The 15,933-nt window shown below is 37.2% G+C and overlaps 1 protein-coding gene across 1 annotated transcript; it reads right to left on the reverse strand.

The window, feature by feature from the left end:
* Positions 1-702: 702 nt before the first annotated feature.
* LOC150077164 (flavin-containing monooxygenase 5-like) lies at positions 703-15,352 on the reverse strand. The gene is made up of 3 exons (XM_090385801.1): positions 15,277-15,352; positions 5,143-5,780; positions 703-1,704 (listed from the first exon to the last, which is right to left on the reverse strand). The coding sequence occupies exons 1-3, from the start codon at positions 15,350-15,352 to the stop codon at positions 703-705; spliced, it is 1,716 nt and encodes a 571-aa protein (XP_090241927.1).
* Between the last annotated feature and the right edge of the window lie 581 nt (positions 15,353-15,933).

Genomic DNA, 15,933 nt, shown 5'->3' on the forward strand with positions numbered 1-15,933 from the left:
ACTCCTGTTTGCCTGAAGCCCTTGCTGTGTTCCTTGCGATAGCTCGCTTATAGAACATTCTGTTCAATTTAATTTATATATCTCTGCTATTCGCTGTTCAATAATTGTTCCACATTTAAAAATGCGAACTATAGTGCCCAAGCTACATCCGAAGTTTCTTATATTTAAAAATTACAAAAAGAAGTAAAATTATTTGCTTAAAATTCAACAAACGATATTGCGTTAGATGTTTAATTCATATTTATGATCATGTTCAGTAGTATTACTTCAAAATTTAAAAGATTGCAGATCATAAATTAGAATAAAAAAAATTCAAATAATATTTAAAAATCTCCACTGATAAATATCGTGAACTTAGTTATGACAAAAAGAGCTCAAGTGTACGATTTCACGTCTTTTATCCTCCATGAAACACATAAAACAATAAACTTGAGCACTCGCGAAAAATAATTAAATTAAAATGGATTATCAGGTCATTAGTTTGCAGTACTAGGTGTCTAGTATTTATACTGGACACCTGGTACTGTTCTAAAAGTAAACCACCAAGTATCAAATCCAATCACTTTATTATACATGCTCACGTGTACAGAGTTTTAGTAGTAGAATTTAGGGACAAAGTAAATGCGTACATAATGAACTATAAGCAAATATTATAATGTCAACCATTGCTGGTAGCGGGCGTTTCTTTTTCTTTTCTTTTTTTTATTTGCTTGAAATCGTCTCTAAAGTTCCGAAAACATCGATCCATTTATATAAAAGAAACAGAATGAGAAATCCACCAATCCATGCAATACCCAAAAGTCCGAAGCTCTTTTGTTGTTTATAAACCACAGGACGAGTCTTCAGAGGAGCCAAAATTCTTTCATTAGTATTTAAAATCGCTTCACGAGCTCCTGCCCATGGATGTGGTCCACAGAGTCGATAATAGTAAGGCAAACACGGTCCAGTAAAACAAGCCCAGAATAATTTCGGGTCTGTAAGAGCCAAAGTCCAAAGTTTAGGTTTGGCTCCAATAATTTCAGCCAGTTCGTCCATAAAAGGAATCCAATCAACTTGCACTGTATGTCTTTGAGACGAGACGTACCTTGCAGCATTTAATTTCGTCTTGGTTTTGATGTCAGCTATCATGGCTTCTTTGGAAGGCAGATGAAGTTTTTGATTCATTAACAGGGCGAACCACCGCGCCTGCATTTCAAAGATTGGAAAAAAAGGCCCAAAAGCTTGAATCAATCCTATCATTGCCAAAGTGGGATGGTCAAGATCTGGTGAGAAAACATATTTATACAATTGGACCTTGTTATCTTTGGAATGAAGAATGTCACCAAGGAAAGGAAACTTGAAGCAATATCCCGTGCCTAAAATAACGGCGTCCAGATGGGTAACATGATTATCTCCTTCGAATGTTATTCCTTTCTCTGTAAAAGTTACCACGTCTCCCTTTAGTATTACTGTTCCAGCAAGGAGTCGGGACGGTAAGAGGTCGTTTGTTGTTGGATGCTGTGCGAGTACCCTGTGCTTTGGTTTAAGTCTGCAGGCTTCATGATCAAAGCCATTATCCAATCTCTTTTCGATCACGCTGCAGACAGAGTTGTATGGCAAACGTGTGATAAGTATATTATCCCAACGAGAAAATAAGTCAGTCAGCCTACCACCAGCATCAGTTCGTTTCCATATCCACGTTCCTCTTCTTGTACTGAGATATACCTGTTTGAGAAAGATATACTGATAGATTAGAGGTTTATTTTTTTATAAATAAAGGAAAAATAATTTTCAATGCAATGTACTGTAAATTAAAGATTTTTCTGTTTATAGTTAAGCCACCTAGGATCAAAATAACTTACAAGATGTAGAGAACGAGAAATTTATCATATCGAAGGTACGACTATCACATTCAATCGAACATGGTGTTGAAAAACTGCACTTGCTTTCTTGCTTTTACAGGTACACGGACAACATTTCATGCGCACGTGCCCTTTACTTCTTTTGAGAAGGGGTCAGAAGTCTGGAACCCATCAAGTAGATAATTTACTCATATGCAACTATTGATGGATTATGTTCTCACAGACCATAAACTAAGTTGGAGCTCTCCAGCTAGTCCTTTGACACTAATACGCGATCTTCCAGGATTAATGTCTCAGTTTTTCCAAAACGCTCTCTTCTTTTACTCCAGTTGTTGCTGGACGTCCTTGGAATTTCATCATCATGCATTGAGGTCCTTCAACATTAATTTTTTATACCAATGTGCAACAGCACTGTTACATCAGCAGTCTTCTCCATAAACAGTGGATTGTTTTTGGTGTTTTTCCTTGCAGGAACCGAATCACTGATCTGTATTCAACTTTATCTATTGTGACACTTCACTTCAACCAGCTCTACAAAGAGAGAGAGAGAGAGAGAAAAAAAAAAAAAAAGAATTGTCAGATCGAAATCAAATTTTGTGTTGTTGCTATAGAGATTTCAACGCATCAAACAAAAAATATCATCTTTCTATCACAGCTACTTCTGAGTGAATAGAAATCTTTTTTGATTTCTCTTCGCCCCTCGTAGATGACGGTTGCGTAGATGACAGGTGTTCAATGAGGTCAAGGGAATTTGGAGTCCAATCAAGATGGTTGATATATTCGCTGTGTTCCTCGAACCACACGTGCTCAGTGCGGGCCTTGGAAGATCCCGTTTCTGTCCGTGAAAAAATGCAGATGGCAGAGCACCCAAGGTGTCCTAAGAGCTGCCGGTAGATCTCACCAATGCCCTCACTGAAAGTGCGGTATTATTGCATCACCAGAGAGCGAAGCATCAAAGGGTGGCAGTAAGTATAATTGAGTTGTATGAAAGTTTTTTAGCGGTTATAATCACTGTCCTCGTCAATAATGCGTGGAAAAGGCCACTGTTAGAATCCCCTCAATGACGCGAGGAATTTTTATGGGCTGTTTTCACTCAGTGGTAGAGTTAATCGGCCTCAGGTGTGCAAAGAACGCACGATATTTATGAATATAAATATATATATATATATACACACATGATCATTTTGGTTACTTATTTAGTGCCCCAGAACTAACTTATAAGGACAGATTTTTGTTCGGCAAGAAAGTTACCAAGTATCGTGCTCCCAAAGAGGGACGAATGTCATAACAGGCATTAGCTGTTTTGAATGATATACAAAATCTAAGTTTCTTCGACTCTCTAAGCACATAAATCTAAACCTATGGTATTATCTTTTTTGATAAGCAATCAATGCTATCTAAGTTTAACTTATAACCAAGATATCCGCCAAAAACTGTGGTAACTTTGCCGATGAGATACTTTATGCGATAGTCGCAAGGACTCCAAATAGGCAAATTCTATTCTATTACTGTTAATATTGCCATTTTTTGTTAATACTGCGACTTCCAATATTCAGTTTAGAATGCCAAATGGACAATCAATCTATTTGTGCCATTGCAGAAAAATTCAAAACACTACATCTACGATGGCTGAAGTAATCATCAAATAAATATGACTTGATATTACTATAATTTTTCATGAACCTTTTGCAGGCCGTGAAAATTGTCCATAAAAAATACTCACATCGTTAAACATTGGTATTTTCTACCTGGTGTGGTGATGATGGTGATTATATCAACTGTGTACCCACCTACCATGTATATTTGTATTTATTATCAAAGGCTTTTCAATCAGTATTTTAGGTGCACGTGGTCGTTTCTTGATGTCGGTTCTGGAAATTGTCACGTTGCCAATTGTCGACTTGGGAATTGCTAATTCCAGACCAATAGTAGGCACACATATATCTTCGGTCATGTGGTATTTTTCCCTTCTGAAGCTCTGTTAGCTTTCTTCGGGTTCACTGTTCGATGAACCCATTTGAAATGAATTCCGGTTGGAGACCAAAATGTGTACATATTTCATAGTCATTCAAAATTTCTTGCAGTCAGATCGATGTCCCATGACTTTTGTTAGGATAGTGTAGCTTGAAAAAAAAAAAAAAAGTTGAAATGAAAAAGTTTAGTTTACTGTAGTGTTTGTAATTCGAAGGCTGGTAGTCAGATCAAGCAAGGTCATTGCCTATTGCACTGTTCTGCCTTTGGGATTAAGAACCTTTTTCCAATTAATTTTTACAAAAAAGTAATAAGTTATTAGGACTTTATTTTGGTATATTTAGTTAGATAATAATGGCTGTAGGGGTTTCTATTACAAAGGCATAAACAGTGCCTTTTATGTTACCCTCGGGGCAGCGCGGTTGGTGGAATCACCGTCCTCCCCACACTGGGTGGTAAAGGCCTGAGTTAGTCGGTCTCAGGCGAGCGTAGTGTGGTTTTTTCTCACGGAAATGGGGTTTTGGGTCCAGGAAAACATAAAATCAACCACAGAATACACTCAAATTACAGACAATATACGTATATGGCGCAATATGGCCTTAGTCGCTGAGCGCCTAAAATCCTAGGACAAGCAGACTTCATGTGTTGGGAAAATTCTTGAACAATTTGGGTGACTCAGTTGAAAAGCAATGCTTAAGCGAACAGTACATTGATTTTAAAGATCACTCAATAAATCTGGAAACTTTGTACCAACTCTGAACGTTACATCATTTCGTATAATTTTAGATTTCTATTAATTTTAAAATATTTGATTTTTGAAATGATTGTGGACTTGTTCACTTAAAGTGGTCAACCACATGCTTATCCCAATGATTGGACCACCAGCAATCACAGAGTTAATAATGTTGTCTCGTTGTGCTAATCAATTTTAAATGCTTAAAATTGATTGTTTTAAGTGCAAGCTACAAGTTCCTACAAGTTTGATAGTGTATGATACTATCCAAGCTGTTGGATAGTGTATGACAGTGAAGGTGGAAGTTTGCTTTGTGTCGCTCTGGATATAGATCTCCAATTTAATGTGAATTAAATTACTTTATAAAGATTTTTTAAGTATTTGAACATTAATAGGAATGAATACTAAATTCTAGAGCTAATCGATGCTCAGCAGAATTAATCCATTTCTTATCGCGTATAATATTCTTTGAGTTTAGGACTCAAAGAATATTATACGCGATCCTAAGGTCCTAAGTTTAGGACCCTAAGCAGATAAATACAATAAAAAATCTCGTTGAAAATCATTGTCCCTGATAAAAAGGAGAAAATTTCGCACCTGTTCGCAAACATTGCTGAACTCCACCGCTGCATCTACTGCAGAGTTTCCAATACCGATCACCGCTATACGTTGGCCTTCATAGCCTTTGGCATTCTTACAGCTGTGGGTGTGGAAAACTTTCCCCTTAAACTGATCCAAACCGGGAAAGTTAGGGATGTTCGGATAAACGTGATGTCCAACGCACACCATCACCCCATCAAAGGTTTCTTCTCTAGTTTGACCATCTCTGGTGTCCTCGGTGGTCACCACCCACCTCCCCGTTGACTTGTAATCCTCCGCCGGAACAACTTTTACCACAACTTGGTTGTATTTAATATGTCGAAGCAGGTCAAACTTTTCCGCGTACAAGCGGAAGTATTCGATGACCTTGGTGTTGTGCATGTAGTTCGCGAACTTTTTAGGAGGAGGGAAGTCAGAAAACGCACTTTTCTCTTTGTTTGTGTTAATGGTGGTTGATCTCATAACCGAGGGAACTCCTTCGGCGTCTTCATCTCGATATCTCCAGATCCCACCCCAGTTGTCGGTTCTTTCAAAGCACACGACATCCAGTCCTTCCTCTTTACACGATTTTATGGCTGTCAGACCACTCGATCCTGCTCCAAGTACGGCGATCCTTTTCACCATGATGATGACGTCTGAAAGATAAAAATGGAATTAATAAGTGATTTATTTAGTATCTTTATGTGAATTGTATTTTTTATGGAAAATCACAAAGGCACCCTTCCCTTAATAAGCTGACTAGTGAGTTTGATATATCTGAATTGAGAATTTTATTATTAGTAAGTTCAGGTTGATATTGCCTCTTTAGAATTCCAATAAAATTTCGTTAAAACTGTCTTCAATGATGATTTTAGAATTTTAACCAGAATAATAAAAACGTTATATGGTTTGGAAGTTACAATGTTTATCTTATAATTTTCGCACAACTTTTGGGAAATTTCCTTTAACTTTTTAATTTCTCCTTAAAATTCGTCTCATTGGAATTAATTTCAAAATTTATAATTTCACATAATAATTGGCAGGTACATTATAATTTAAAAAAAAAAATTAATATTTCTGAGATTTAATCAGAGTGTGGAAATTGTTTCATTTAACTTTATAATTAAAACAAAAAAACATATTAATTGTGTTGAAATAATAGCGCTAATTAATTTAAAATCGTGTTCAAAATAAATAACGCTCATTAAGCAGCTTAAAAATAAATTGTTACTAAATGCCGTTAATTAAAAAGATCTGAGTTCAAATAATCAAATAAATGAAATAATTCCTCTCATTAATTTGTCGATTAAAAAACAATTAAAAAAATAAAAATAGAAACACACACTCTGTTTAAAATTATAGTAATTGAAAAAAAAATTGAGTTCGAGTTGCGTTCTAATACTAGCAGTTTTACTTACAACTCTGTTTTGCAATATTGTAAGTAAATATCTTAGTAGCCCAGTGGTTAGACATTTGGTTTTGAGAAAGTTTAACCTACGTTTGAATCCGAATGAAATTATTTTCATGAAAAAACTCGTGGCGCCATCCAGCAGCAAAATTAAAAATAAATAACGAAGTTCGGCGAGTGCAAAGGATCATGGGAGAGGAGGTCGCGCAAAGGACAGAGAGTCACGTGGTTGATGCCGTCATCACCTGCGGTTCAAGCTTTCCATTCCAATGTGCGATTATGGCGCCGCATAGCGAGGACTGTCCCAATCAAAGTCGGTTCAAGGCGCTTCGACGGCTGGGCTCTCTAGCGGTGGCGGTTGCCATTAAAATCGGATCAAAGTGCCATCCTCCCTCTGCATTGTTATAGGCGAAGTGTTATGCAAGACTTCATGGGGCCAAACAGATGAAAGCGTGATGGAAAAATCTTGAAGGCATGAAAAAGAAGGCAGAACATTCCAATCGAATTGCACGCAATACACAGATGGTATACGCTGCTTAGAGGGGCTATAAGGTACGTGTGGGGTAGGCGCTGGGTAAGGGGAAAGAAATGGGAGGGGGGTTGGAAATTGGAAGTAAGGGGTCCATAGGGGAGATGACCCCTGTTGAAATAGTGGAGCATGCCCATGCCCCACCAGAGGAGAAAGAGGGGTGACAGGAGAAGGAGACAGCAGGCCGGCCCCCGTAACGAACTGGACCTGACTTCTTGACTTGGACCTCCACCGGCCTAATGAAAAGACGAAGATCGGAACTTAGACTCGGATCCGAACACAAAGGTGAAGATTGCATACAGCCATATGGCATCATAAGATGCAATCTTCACCTTTGTGTTCGGATCCGTGTCTAAGTTCCGATCTTCGTCTTTTCATTAGGCCGGTGGAGGTCCAAGTCCAGAAGTCAGGTCCAGTTCGTTACGTTCGTTACGTTCAGATAAGTGTTGTATCTACTTCAGGTGGTCACTAGTTCAGAGTTTCGCAGTCATCTCAGGTAGTTACGTCTTTGCTTTCATAGGTTAGTGATGATGTGGAAGGGATCTTTGTCTTTTAAAGAGTTCGCGGGCAATGACGGTGAAAGCCCGGTAATTATCTTTTTCTTGCAATATTATTTCTTCTCGGTTTCTAAGCAAGGAGTTAATGGGTGTATATAGCTGACATCTGAGATCCTCGTAGTTGTCACAGTCATGGATAAGATGTTCCCAGATTTCCTCCTGACCGCAGTTACAGCTCGAGTTGTCGGAGATTCCCAGCCCGTGGAGTTTCCCTCTGAAGGAGCCGTGTCCCGTAAGAAGGAAGGTGGTGTGCAAGCCAGGGAAAAACCAGGACGGGGATATAGGACATACCCTACTGACATCGGATATAAATTTTTTGGTGACTTGCCCTTTTGTGGTAAGATTCCATCTATTTTGCCAGATAGATTTGCAGGTGTTCCGTTAACCTCTTATTTTCTGAGGATTTGCTTTTCTGTGGATCTGTTGTGTAGTCTAGATAAGTTGTGGTTCTTCCTTTCAAATGTTGGTGTAGCAGCCCACAGCGCACAATCTCCAGGTCCAGGAGAAGGAAGCCCGTCAGGACCTGGAGCGCATGGGTGCTCACTGTGCAGCAGGCTCCAGTTGTTATCAATAGTATGGATCGGTGGATCGACTCCAGCTTTTTCTTGTTGACTGCTGTGTTTGCTTTCTGATACCAGGCACTGCACCATAGGCAAGGATAGGGATGAAGAGAGCTTTGTATAGAAGGGAGAGGGCCCTCTTCTTTAGTCCCCAGTCCCTCCTGGTGATTTTGGTTATCAGGGCCGAGAGCCTCCTTGTTTTCGTTCTGAGATAACGTGAAGATTAACAATGATTCCCTGAAATTCCCTAGAAATGTGTGTTCCAGCAAGAAAATATATCCTGGCACGTTGCAAGTATTGTTCTAGAATGGTTCGCTGAACACGAAAGTGACTTCCATGTGCTACATGTGCCGCCGATTCACCGGATATAAATCCCATTGAACTTCTCAGGAATTATGAGAATCGACATATCTGGTGTTTGGATCCTCCATCACGGTCTATCGTAAATCTACAGTAGTAATCATGATGACGTGGTACAATATGCTTCCTGAAACTTTCAAAGGCCTTATAGAGCTGAGCCGTAGCCTCCTGGTGGCAGTACTGGAAGTAAAGGAGGACATACCACTGTTATGTAGGTGGTCATAAGGTTTTGACTGGACCGTGTGTACAGGGTATATCATAATATGTAGGACCCACTTCAGGGATGGATAATATATGTCAGATATAAATTGAATATTTTTTTATTTAATCGGTTTGCCTTCTATCGCTTGGTGTTTAGAAATTTCTTCGCAATTTCTTGGAAACCTTCATTTTTTTGTAGGACCTGCCTTCTTAATTTATGTTCTTCGTTCTAGTAAGGGGGAAAAAATAGAATAAATATTTTTACATCTTTAAAAAGAAATTGTGTTCCACTTGCCACCAGATGGAACCACACATAAAGCTCACGACATTAACTCAAATAAGCATACCTCCACATTTAGAGCTTTAATATGTGGAAAATGACAAACATTTAGTATCAGCTCTTACCTTATCTGATTATCAATTATGTTACCCTTTTTAAAAACAAGGAATAATTAAAGGTCGGACATACCTTAGAATGGAAAATGGTTTAAAGATATTTGAAGTCAAGAAAGGGGGAAAACGTTTTTTTCTTAAAGAATAATTCCAGGAAATTTTCTCCAAAAATCTAAACATAAACGTATAATAATAATAATTTATAATAGTAATAAAATTTTGAGGCAGAGTTTATTTTCAGCTCCTCCTCCAGGCTGAGTCATTTCAGGAAATATAATGTTTATCGAGTTATATTATACAGTAGTTTTAATATTAATGAATTCTCAGCTAAAGAGAGCTGGAGATATTATTTGAAATTTATATTTCAGTAAATAAATGTAACTCTATCTGATTTCAGCTTTATGTGATTTAAATGATTCTTTTTTGTTATACGAATATAATATTATTGGGTGCATTGTTTAATTTGTAATAAATACGTTTTTTTTTTTTTGTTTGTATTAAATTGTTGCTTTCAGCATGTTCCACCAGATGGAGGCACTTACTACGAATTGAAAGCATTAAAAATTAGCTTTGTTACAGCTATAAATATGTACTTTTAGAGCATATGACAATTTTAGTATAGAATTATTTTAAAGTAGCGTGGAATTCTTTTCTTTTATTGTTTTAAAACTTTGAAACACTATACGCCTTATGGTTTTATCGATATTTATACAGCAGCTGAAATATATTTCAATAAATTTGTCAATATTTGTTCAATATTCCAGAAAAACAGAGGCCTGATGATGTCACCGTGACGTCATCAGAATTGAAGGCTATGCTATGAAACATTCTTGAAACTTAATGCAATATCGTCTGGACTTCGACTCTGTGGAAGAAATTTTATATTATAACAAGACAATGATCCGAAGAACAGCTCTAAGGTGTGCAAGACTTTCTGGTAAATAAACAACAGCCCGATCGCCTGAATTAAATTCAATAAAGCTTTTATGGGACCATCTAGAATGGCATGGCAAGTCCGTGAAGTCTGCCCATCTTTACAAAATTTATGGGGAACCTTGCAGGTCGTTTGGAATAATGTTGGCCAAGACACCATTATAAAATTAATCTCCAGAATGTCACGTCTGTATAAGGCAGTGATAAAATCTCTTGGAAGATATGTTGATGAAAAATTAGTATAGTTGTTAATATCAATCATTTTAATATTTTTGCAAATCAAAAATCTTAAAATATTTTTGAAGTACAGAACTAGTATTACACTTTGTTACAATGTATTAATGTTATCACATACTTTCCTAAACCATTACTGTTTCCTTTCCCCTCCCACAACAAGCGTTGGATATTTTGATAACAGTTGAGTCAGACTGATCGTGCGTTGAGTGCTGTCTATCTGTGCTGATAAAAACTTAGCAACTCATTCCAGATCGTAAAAATTCATACAAGCCATAGCGACACATGAAATAGCTATTAATGCTATTACTATTTATTTATTTTTTTAAAAAATAATATTTATTGGTGATTACCAATAGTAATTACCAATAAACCAAACCTATAAACTCAGCATATTTGACAGATGATAGCCAGTAAGCTATTTTGCGATCTATCAGTTCAGTTCACAGATGTCACCATGAAAGGGAGATAAAACTCATTTCCTTACTTCACCAAGACAATTTATTCTTTGTTGTAAGATGCTGGATTTTCCTTGTAATAATCTTAAGAAACTAATAATATTTAATGTATCATATGACGGTGCTCCTTAGCGTCCTGCTTTATCGGTATATATCTCTAGGATCTTTTCATTTCTGGTCACCTTATGATTATTTTTATCAGAATATTATCGAAAAGTGAGTAATGTCTCACCTTTGCAATTTCCGGTGGGTCTTCCTTGCGGTCTTGTCTGTCTCTTTATTTTCCACAACTCTTTCCACAATACAATTTTGTTGAGTTTATGCTGACGGTTTCAAACTTTCTAATTCAATCTGATGTTGAAGAATTAATCCTAGATAAATCAAGATTATACGGATCATGTCTAAACTTGTGTATTTTCTTCATTCAGTTTGATTGAATTAAATAAAACGAAGTTTGCACAAAGTACTTTCAATTTATTAATCTCAAAGTCAAATTATGGAAATTTCTAGTCATCTCTAGAAATATTAAAACTGCGCCATATGAAATCTTAAAGAAGATCAATGCAGGGGTTGGACCAATCATCTCCTTTCCTTCTTCTAGAAGAAACCAAACTGCATTTGGGGACAAGCTTCTCAACCTCAATTCCATTAAATATGTTTTCTCTAAGAATATAATCGAAATTTTTAACGACCACCACAGAAGTACATACATTATTGGGTTTAAAAGCATCAACAACTTAAGCCATATTGGGCCACACATAATGTCTGTACATTGCGTGCGTTCTGTGGTCAATTTGTTGTTTGCCGCACGGAAAACCCGAGTTTCCCGGAGGGAAAATCAAGCTGCCTCGCCTGAGACCGATTAACTCAGCCACTTTATATAAAGGCCCATAAAAATCCCTGGCGTCATTGATGGGATTCGGACTCAGGAACTTTTTCACCCGGTGTAGGGAGGATGGCGATTCTACCAGTTCTGTGTTATCTGTGTTATGGCCGACCTCCACATATTCTGCTCGGTCGCTGAATACATAATTTTCACTTGTAAACTTGAGGAAATCCTCGCGTGATATCGTAGACACGATTGCAATTCTTTAATTTAGTCTTTTCTGGACGTCATCACTTGAATCACCAAACCATGCACATGGTATTGGGTTCTGTGGTAGGGAAATAATGATGGTTGCTGATGCAATATTCTGATATCGAATTCTCTTCTGTTGATTGTTAAAGTTTGTCGTTTCAGAGGTTGTTGGGCAATGCTAAAATATCTTCTGCTAAAATAGCTGGAGTATTCTTTTTGACGTTGGAACCTTCACTGGAATGTTGGTGGATGCGCCTCTGTGGCATTTAATGAAGTAGCCTTCTGGACGTCCTTCTATTATAATTAGAATCAATGGACAACACTAAGGTTTTATTAAAATCCCAGGACAGCCTGCATTCGAAGGCATGCAAGGCTGGTTCAGGTTTCTCCACCCTTCCATACTGGATATCATTTTTGTGTTCTTGCACCCTAAGTGTAATCTCATATAAAATTCTCCTAACGTAGACTTGTTTGCAGTTGCATTCTAATTTATGTATAAATCCCCTTGGGTTGTATTCTTGTTGTTCGAAGTTGCAAAAACTGGTTTTGACTGAGGTTGCATTAAATTCACATTGGATTATTGGAACATTTTTGTAAAGTTAATACGAAATACATAAAATTACCAAGGGTCACATTACAACGAGGCTTAATCTTCCCACTTTTTCTTTTGTTTTCATTAAAAACTTTTCAGAAAAAAAACAAAAAACTGTCAGACTATTTATTCATTGGTTCGAAATCGAGAGTTTTTTTTTTTCTTTCTTTCTAATTCTCAGCTGATCGAACTGTATCTTTCGCGATTAACATTTTGTTACTACCCCATCTCGGTACATGTGGCACAATATGAAATTTGTCACGTGCGCAGAACATGCGATTCGCGTTTAATCATTTCGGTGACGCCATTACCGATGTCCTAATCTCAATTCTAAAATGACTCGAAGCTCCACTTCATCGAGTAGATGTAACTTGCTTTGGGGTTGCTGACGAATATCAAAAGCTGCTAACAGACATTCTGTCAACAGTCTGAAAGCTGTAGTCAGTCTATTTGGCACTTCACCTTGACTCAATCAGATAAGTGACCTTCTTTCGACCTTTTCATCAATATTTGTATTAGAAGATTATTTCTATTCCCACTTTACTCCCTGTTCTTTGGTGCATCTGGACTTTTGTCATTAGTTCGGGTAAGTATGTTTTAAGCAATTTAAACGAAATGGAATCAAAATTCGCTTTCTGTCAGCTCCTGTATTAAAGCCATTTTTTTCCACGAGTGTAATGTTTAATAAATATTTATTTCCAATGTGATTTTAAACAATTATGCATTAACGCACTATGCTTTTTTCATTAAAGGTTGTGTTTCAGTTTCGAATCCACACCTGCCGAATTATAAATAATAAATAAATAAATAAAATGTTTTATGTGGTTTGTTTGTTTGGGAGGAATGCGTAGAAAGTGCAGAAGGTTATTTAGTTGTGTTGTTCTTATATTTATGATTTTTATTTATATTATTGATAATACATGTTTATTAATACTCGTTTTATAATTTTACGTTTATAATAAGTTATTTATTTTTAAATAAAAGAGACGAACGTCTATATCCAATGATATTAATGCTAATGTCATGAAATCGATCTAGCTTAAAAGCTGGATTGATTATATATTTAATCAACAACATTGTTCATTGTTTTTGAACAATTTGAACGGTTTATTTAAATAAACCGTACTTTAGGGACAATTTAGAAGGTTCCTGAATGCTAGAGTGTGATGTTTTGCTCGGTGAACTCCCATTAGGTGTACCATGAATATCGAATACCCATCGTATATAAACGATGCCGGGAAACCCACGTTCATCACATCCTCAACTATGGATCGGAAAAAGTATAAGCGAGTTTCCTGAAACTCCACGCAAATATCATAATATGTTGAAAGAAGGCTTAGGGATCCACATCCAGCATTGGGCAAATGTTTGATGCCCGTTAACTTTGGACAAGAAAGCACCAGTTAACATTTGGGCTTCATGCTGGTGTGTGTGTGTGTGGGTGGTGGGGTTATTTTAATATTATTTATTTATCCCTTTTTTACTTACCTTATATCTCACACAAGATTACTACCCTTGTTTATTTAGATTTTTCTTAGATGCCCTCACACCTATCAAGGCCCCACCTTTTGCCACCTGACTGCTGTACTCTGTATATATCACAGAAGATTCCCAATATCTTGAGGGTAATTTCTTTTGATTCCCCTTAATCAGAGACCAGGATTCTCTCGCTAAATTGTGTGAGAGCAAACTCTTAACTAGGCAGGCAAGGCGTGAGTTATTTAGAATAACAGGACTCAAAGTGAAAACAAAACATGAAATTTATTACATACACATATTTTTAGACCAATTTTCAGTATTCTAAAGTCCCTACTTGTTATTAATCACTCAGATAAACCAACAAATCTTCGTCAATTAAAACACTATATTCAGAGTTGCTCATATAACTCAATTATCTATCATTAAAACATATTCAAACTTTACTACCCTTCTAACACATTATAGCTATTTGTACACCAATTTCATCTGTTACTCATTCCTTCGTTTCCCTTGCATTATACATTAACCCTTTTTAACATAATAAATTCTGTTAGTATATCTACCTCAGAGATAATTTATCTTTCACTTTACTTTCTAGTGCTACCCCCTTTTCATTAATTACCCTACTATTTCACTAACAGTCCTTCTTCTTAAAACTAAGTGTACTTAATATATCGCTCACCTACTTCAATCCTTTTCTCTTCTTCTCCAGGGAGGTTTCAAGCTTCCATCTTATTCTCTCCAGGCCATCTTCTAAGACTTTCCTTCATCTGCTTCAGATAATTTTCCGGAACTCTTGGCTGCATGGGTCTGGCATCCTTTCTCCTGCTTTGAATACACAACTCCTCCTTTACTATGGATCATTCAGATGTATCTTTCTCCAAGAGGTCGTTACCTTTCCTGGTTCACTTAACTGTCTTTCATAACCCTTTGCTTATCATCCTTAGCCTTCCCGTTACCTTTCTACTCTTAACTGTTTTCCCCCTTACTGTCTAGGCTCCTTTATTCACTCCCTACATTTCTCCACTGCTCGACTTACTTCTTTCACTCTGTCTCCACGATCACCCCTTTAGCCACACTCCTCTTCTCGCCACTTCTGTCCTCTTACCCTGACGACCCAAACTTTTTCTCCGTCGTTTGACCCTCCTTCCCCAGGACTCTCTACCAATCCCAGGAATTCACCTAATCGTCCGACTTTTCTATTCGTTAAAGAATTTACCATAACTATTTTGCCCCGTGTGCAAACCAAGCCTTGTCCCCATAATTTTCTTGTTTAGTTCTCAAGGTATCACAATCCTTTCATGTTTGCCGTCGTCTCGCGGGATAGCCATTTTCGTCTTTTCCCATTTGCGAAAATGTTGTCAACTTACCAAAAAGCCGCCACAGTGACCTGGTCTTTTTCGACCCAAACGCTAACCCATGGGGACTTATGTCCAGCTGCCGCATAGATCAAACGTGTCTTAATCACCCGCATTTCACCAACCCATTGTTCTGTTTCCAGTAACCCTTTTCCACTCGTTCACTAATGACCACTCCTTCCCTGGTATGGGCAGCTGCCTTTGTTTACTGTCATTTCACCCCTTTTTCTCTCACACATATACATTTATGTTACTTTCTCTTCCATCTGAGTGCTATTCCATTTACACCTCTATAATCGTTTATCTCTAAATCTAGTATTCATCCCGTATATGCTTCTCTTAAATGTCAAAATTCCTTTCCATATCAAAGATTAAATTATTCCCAAATTACAAAAAAATTCCCATAACTTCTAAATCTCTATATTTGTAAGACTAACAGTATGGGCTTGACACACCCAGGGTCCTGAGCTGGACATCATCATTCTTCTATTTTAAGCTGCGTGCATAATCTTCAAGATAATCGAAATTTTCAAAATTCCGGTTTCCGTACTATGTCCCAGAGGATGCTGGATTTATGAGGTTTTACTATTTGTTAGAAATTACCATAATGCAATTAATGGGACCAATTTAACAGTGCGTTCCACTTTTTTTTCAGGAAACTTTCTGTCC

This window comes from Mastigoproctus giganteus, chromosome 12 (assembly GCF_048544385.1).
Source record: "Mastigoproctus giganteus isolate SK-2022 chromosome 12, ASM4854438v1, whole genome shotgun sequence".
Classification (NCBI taxonomy): Eukaryota; Metazoa; Arthropoda; class Arachnida; order Uropygi; family Thelyphonidae; genus Mastigoproctus; species Mastigoproctus giganteus.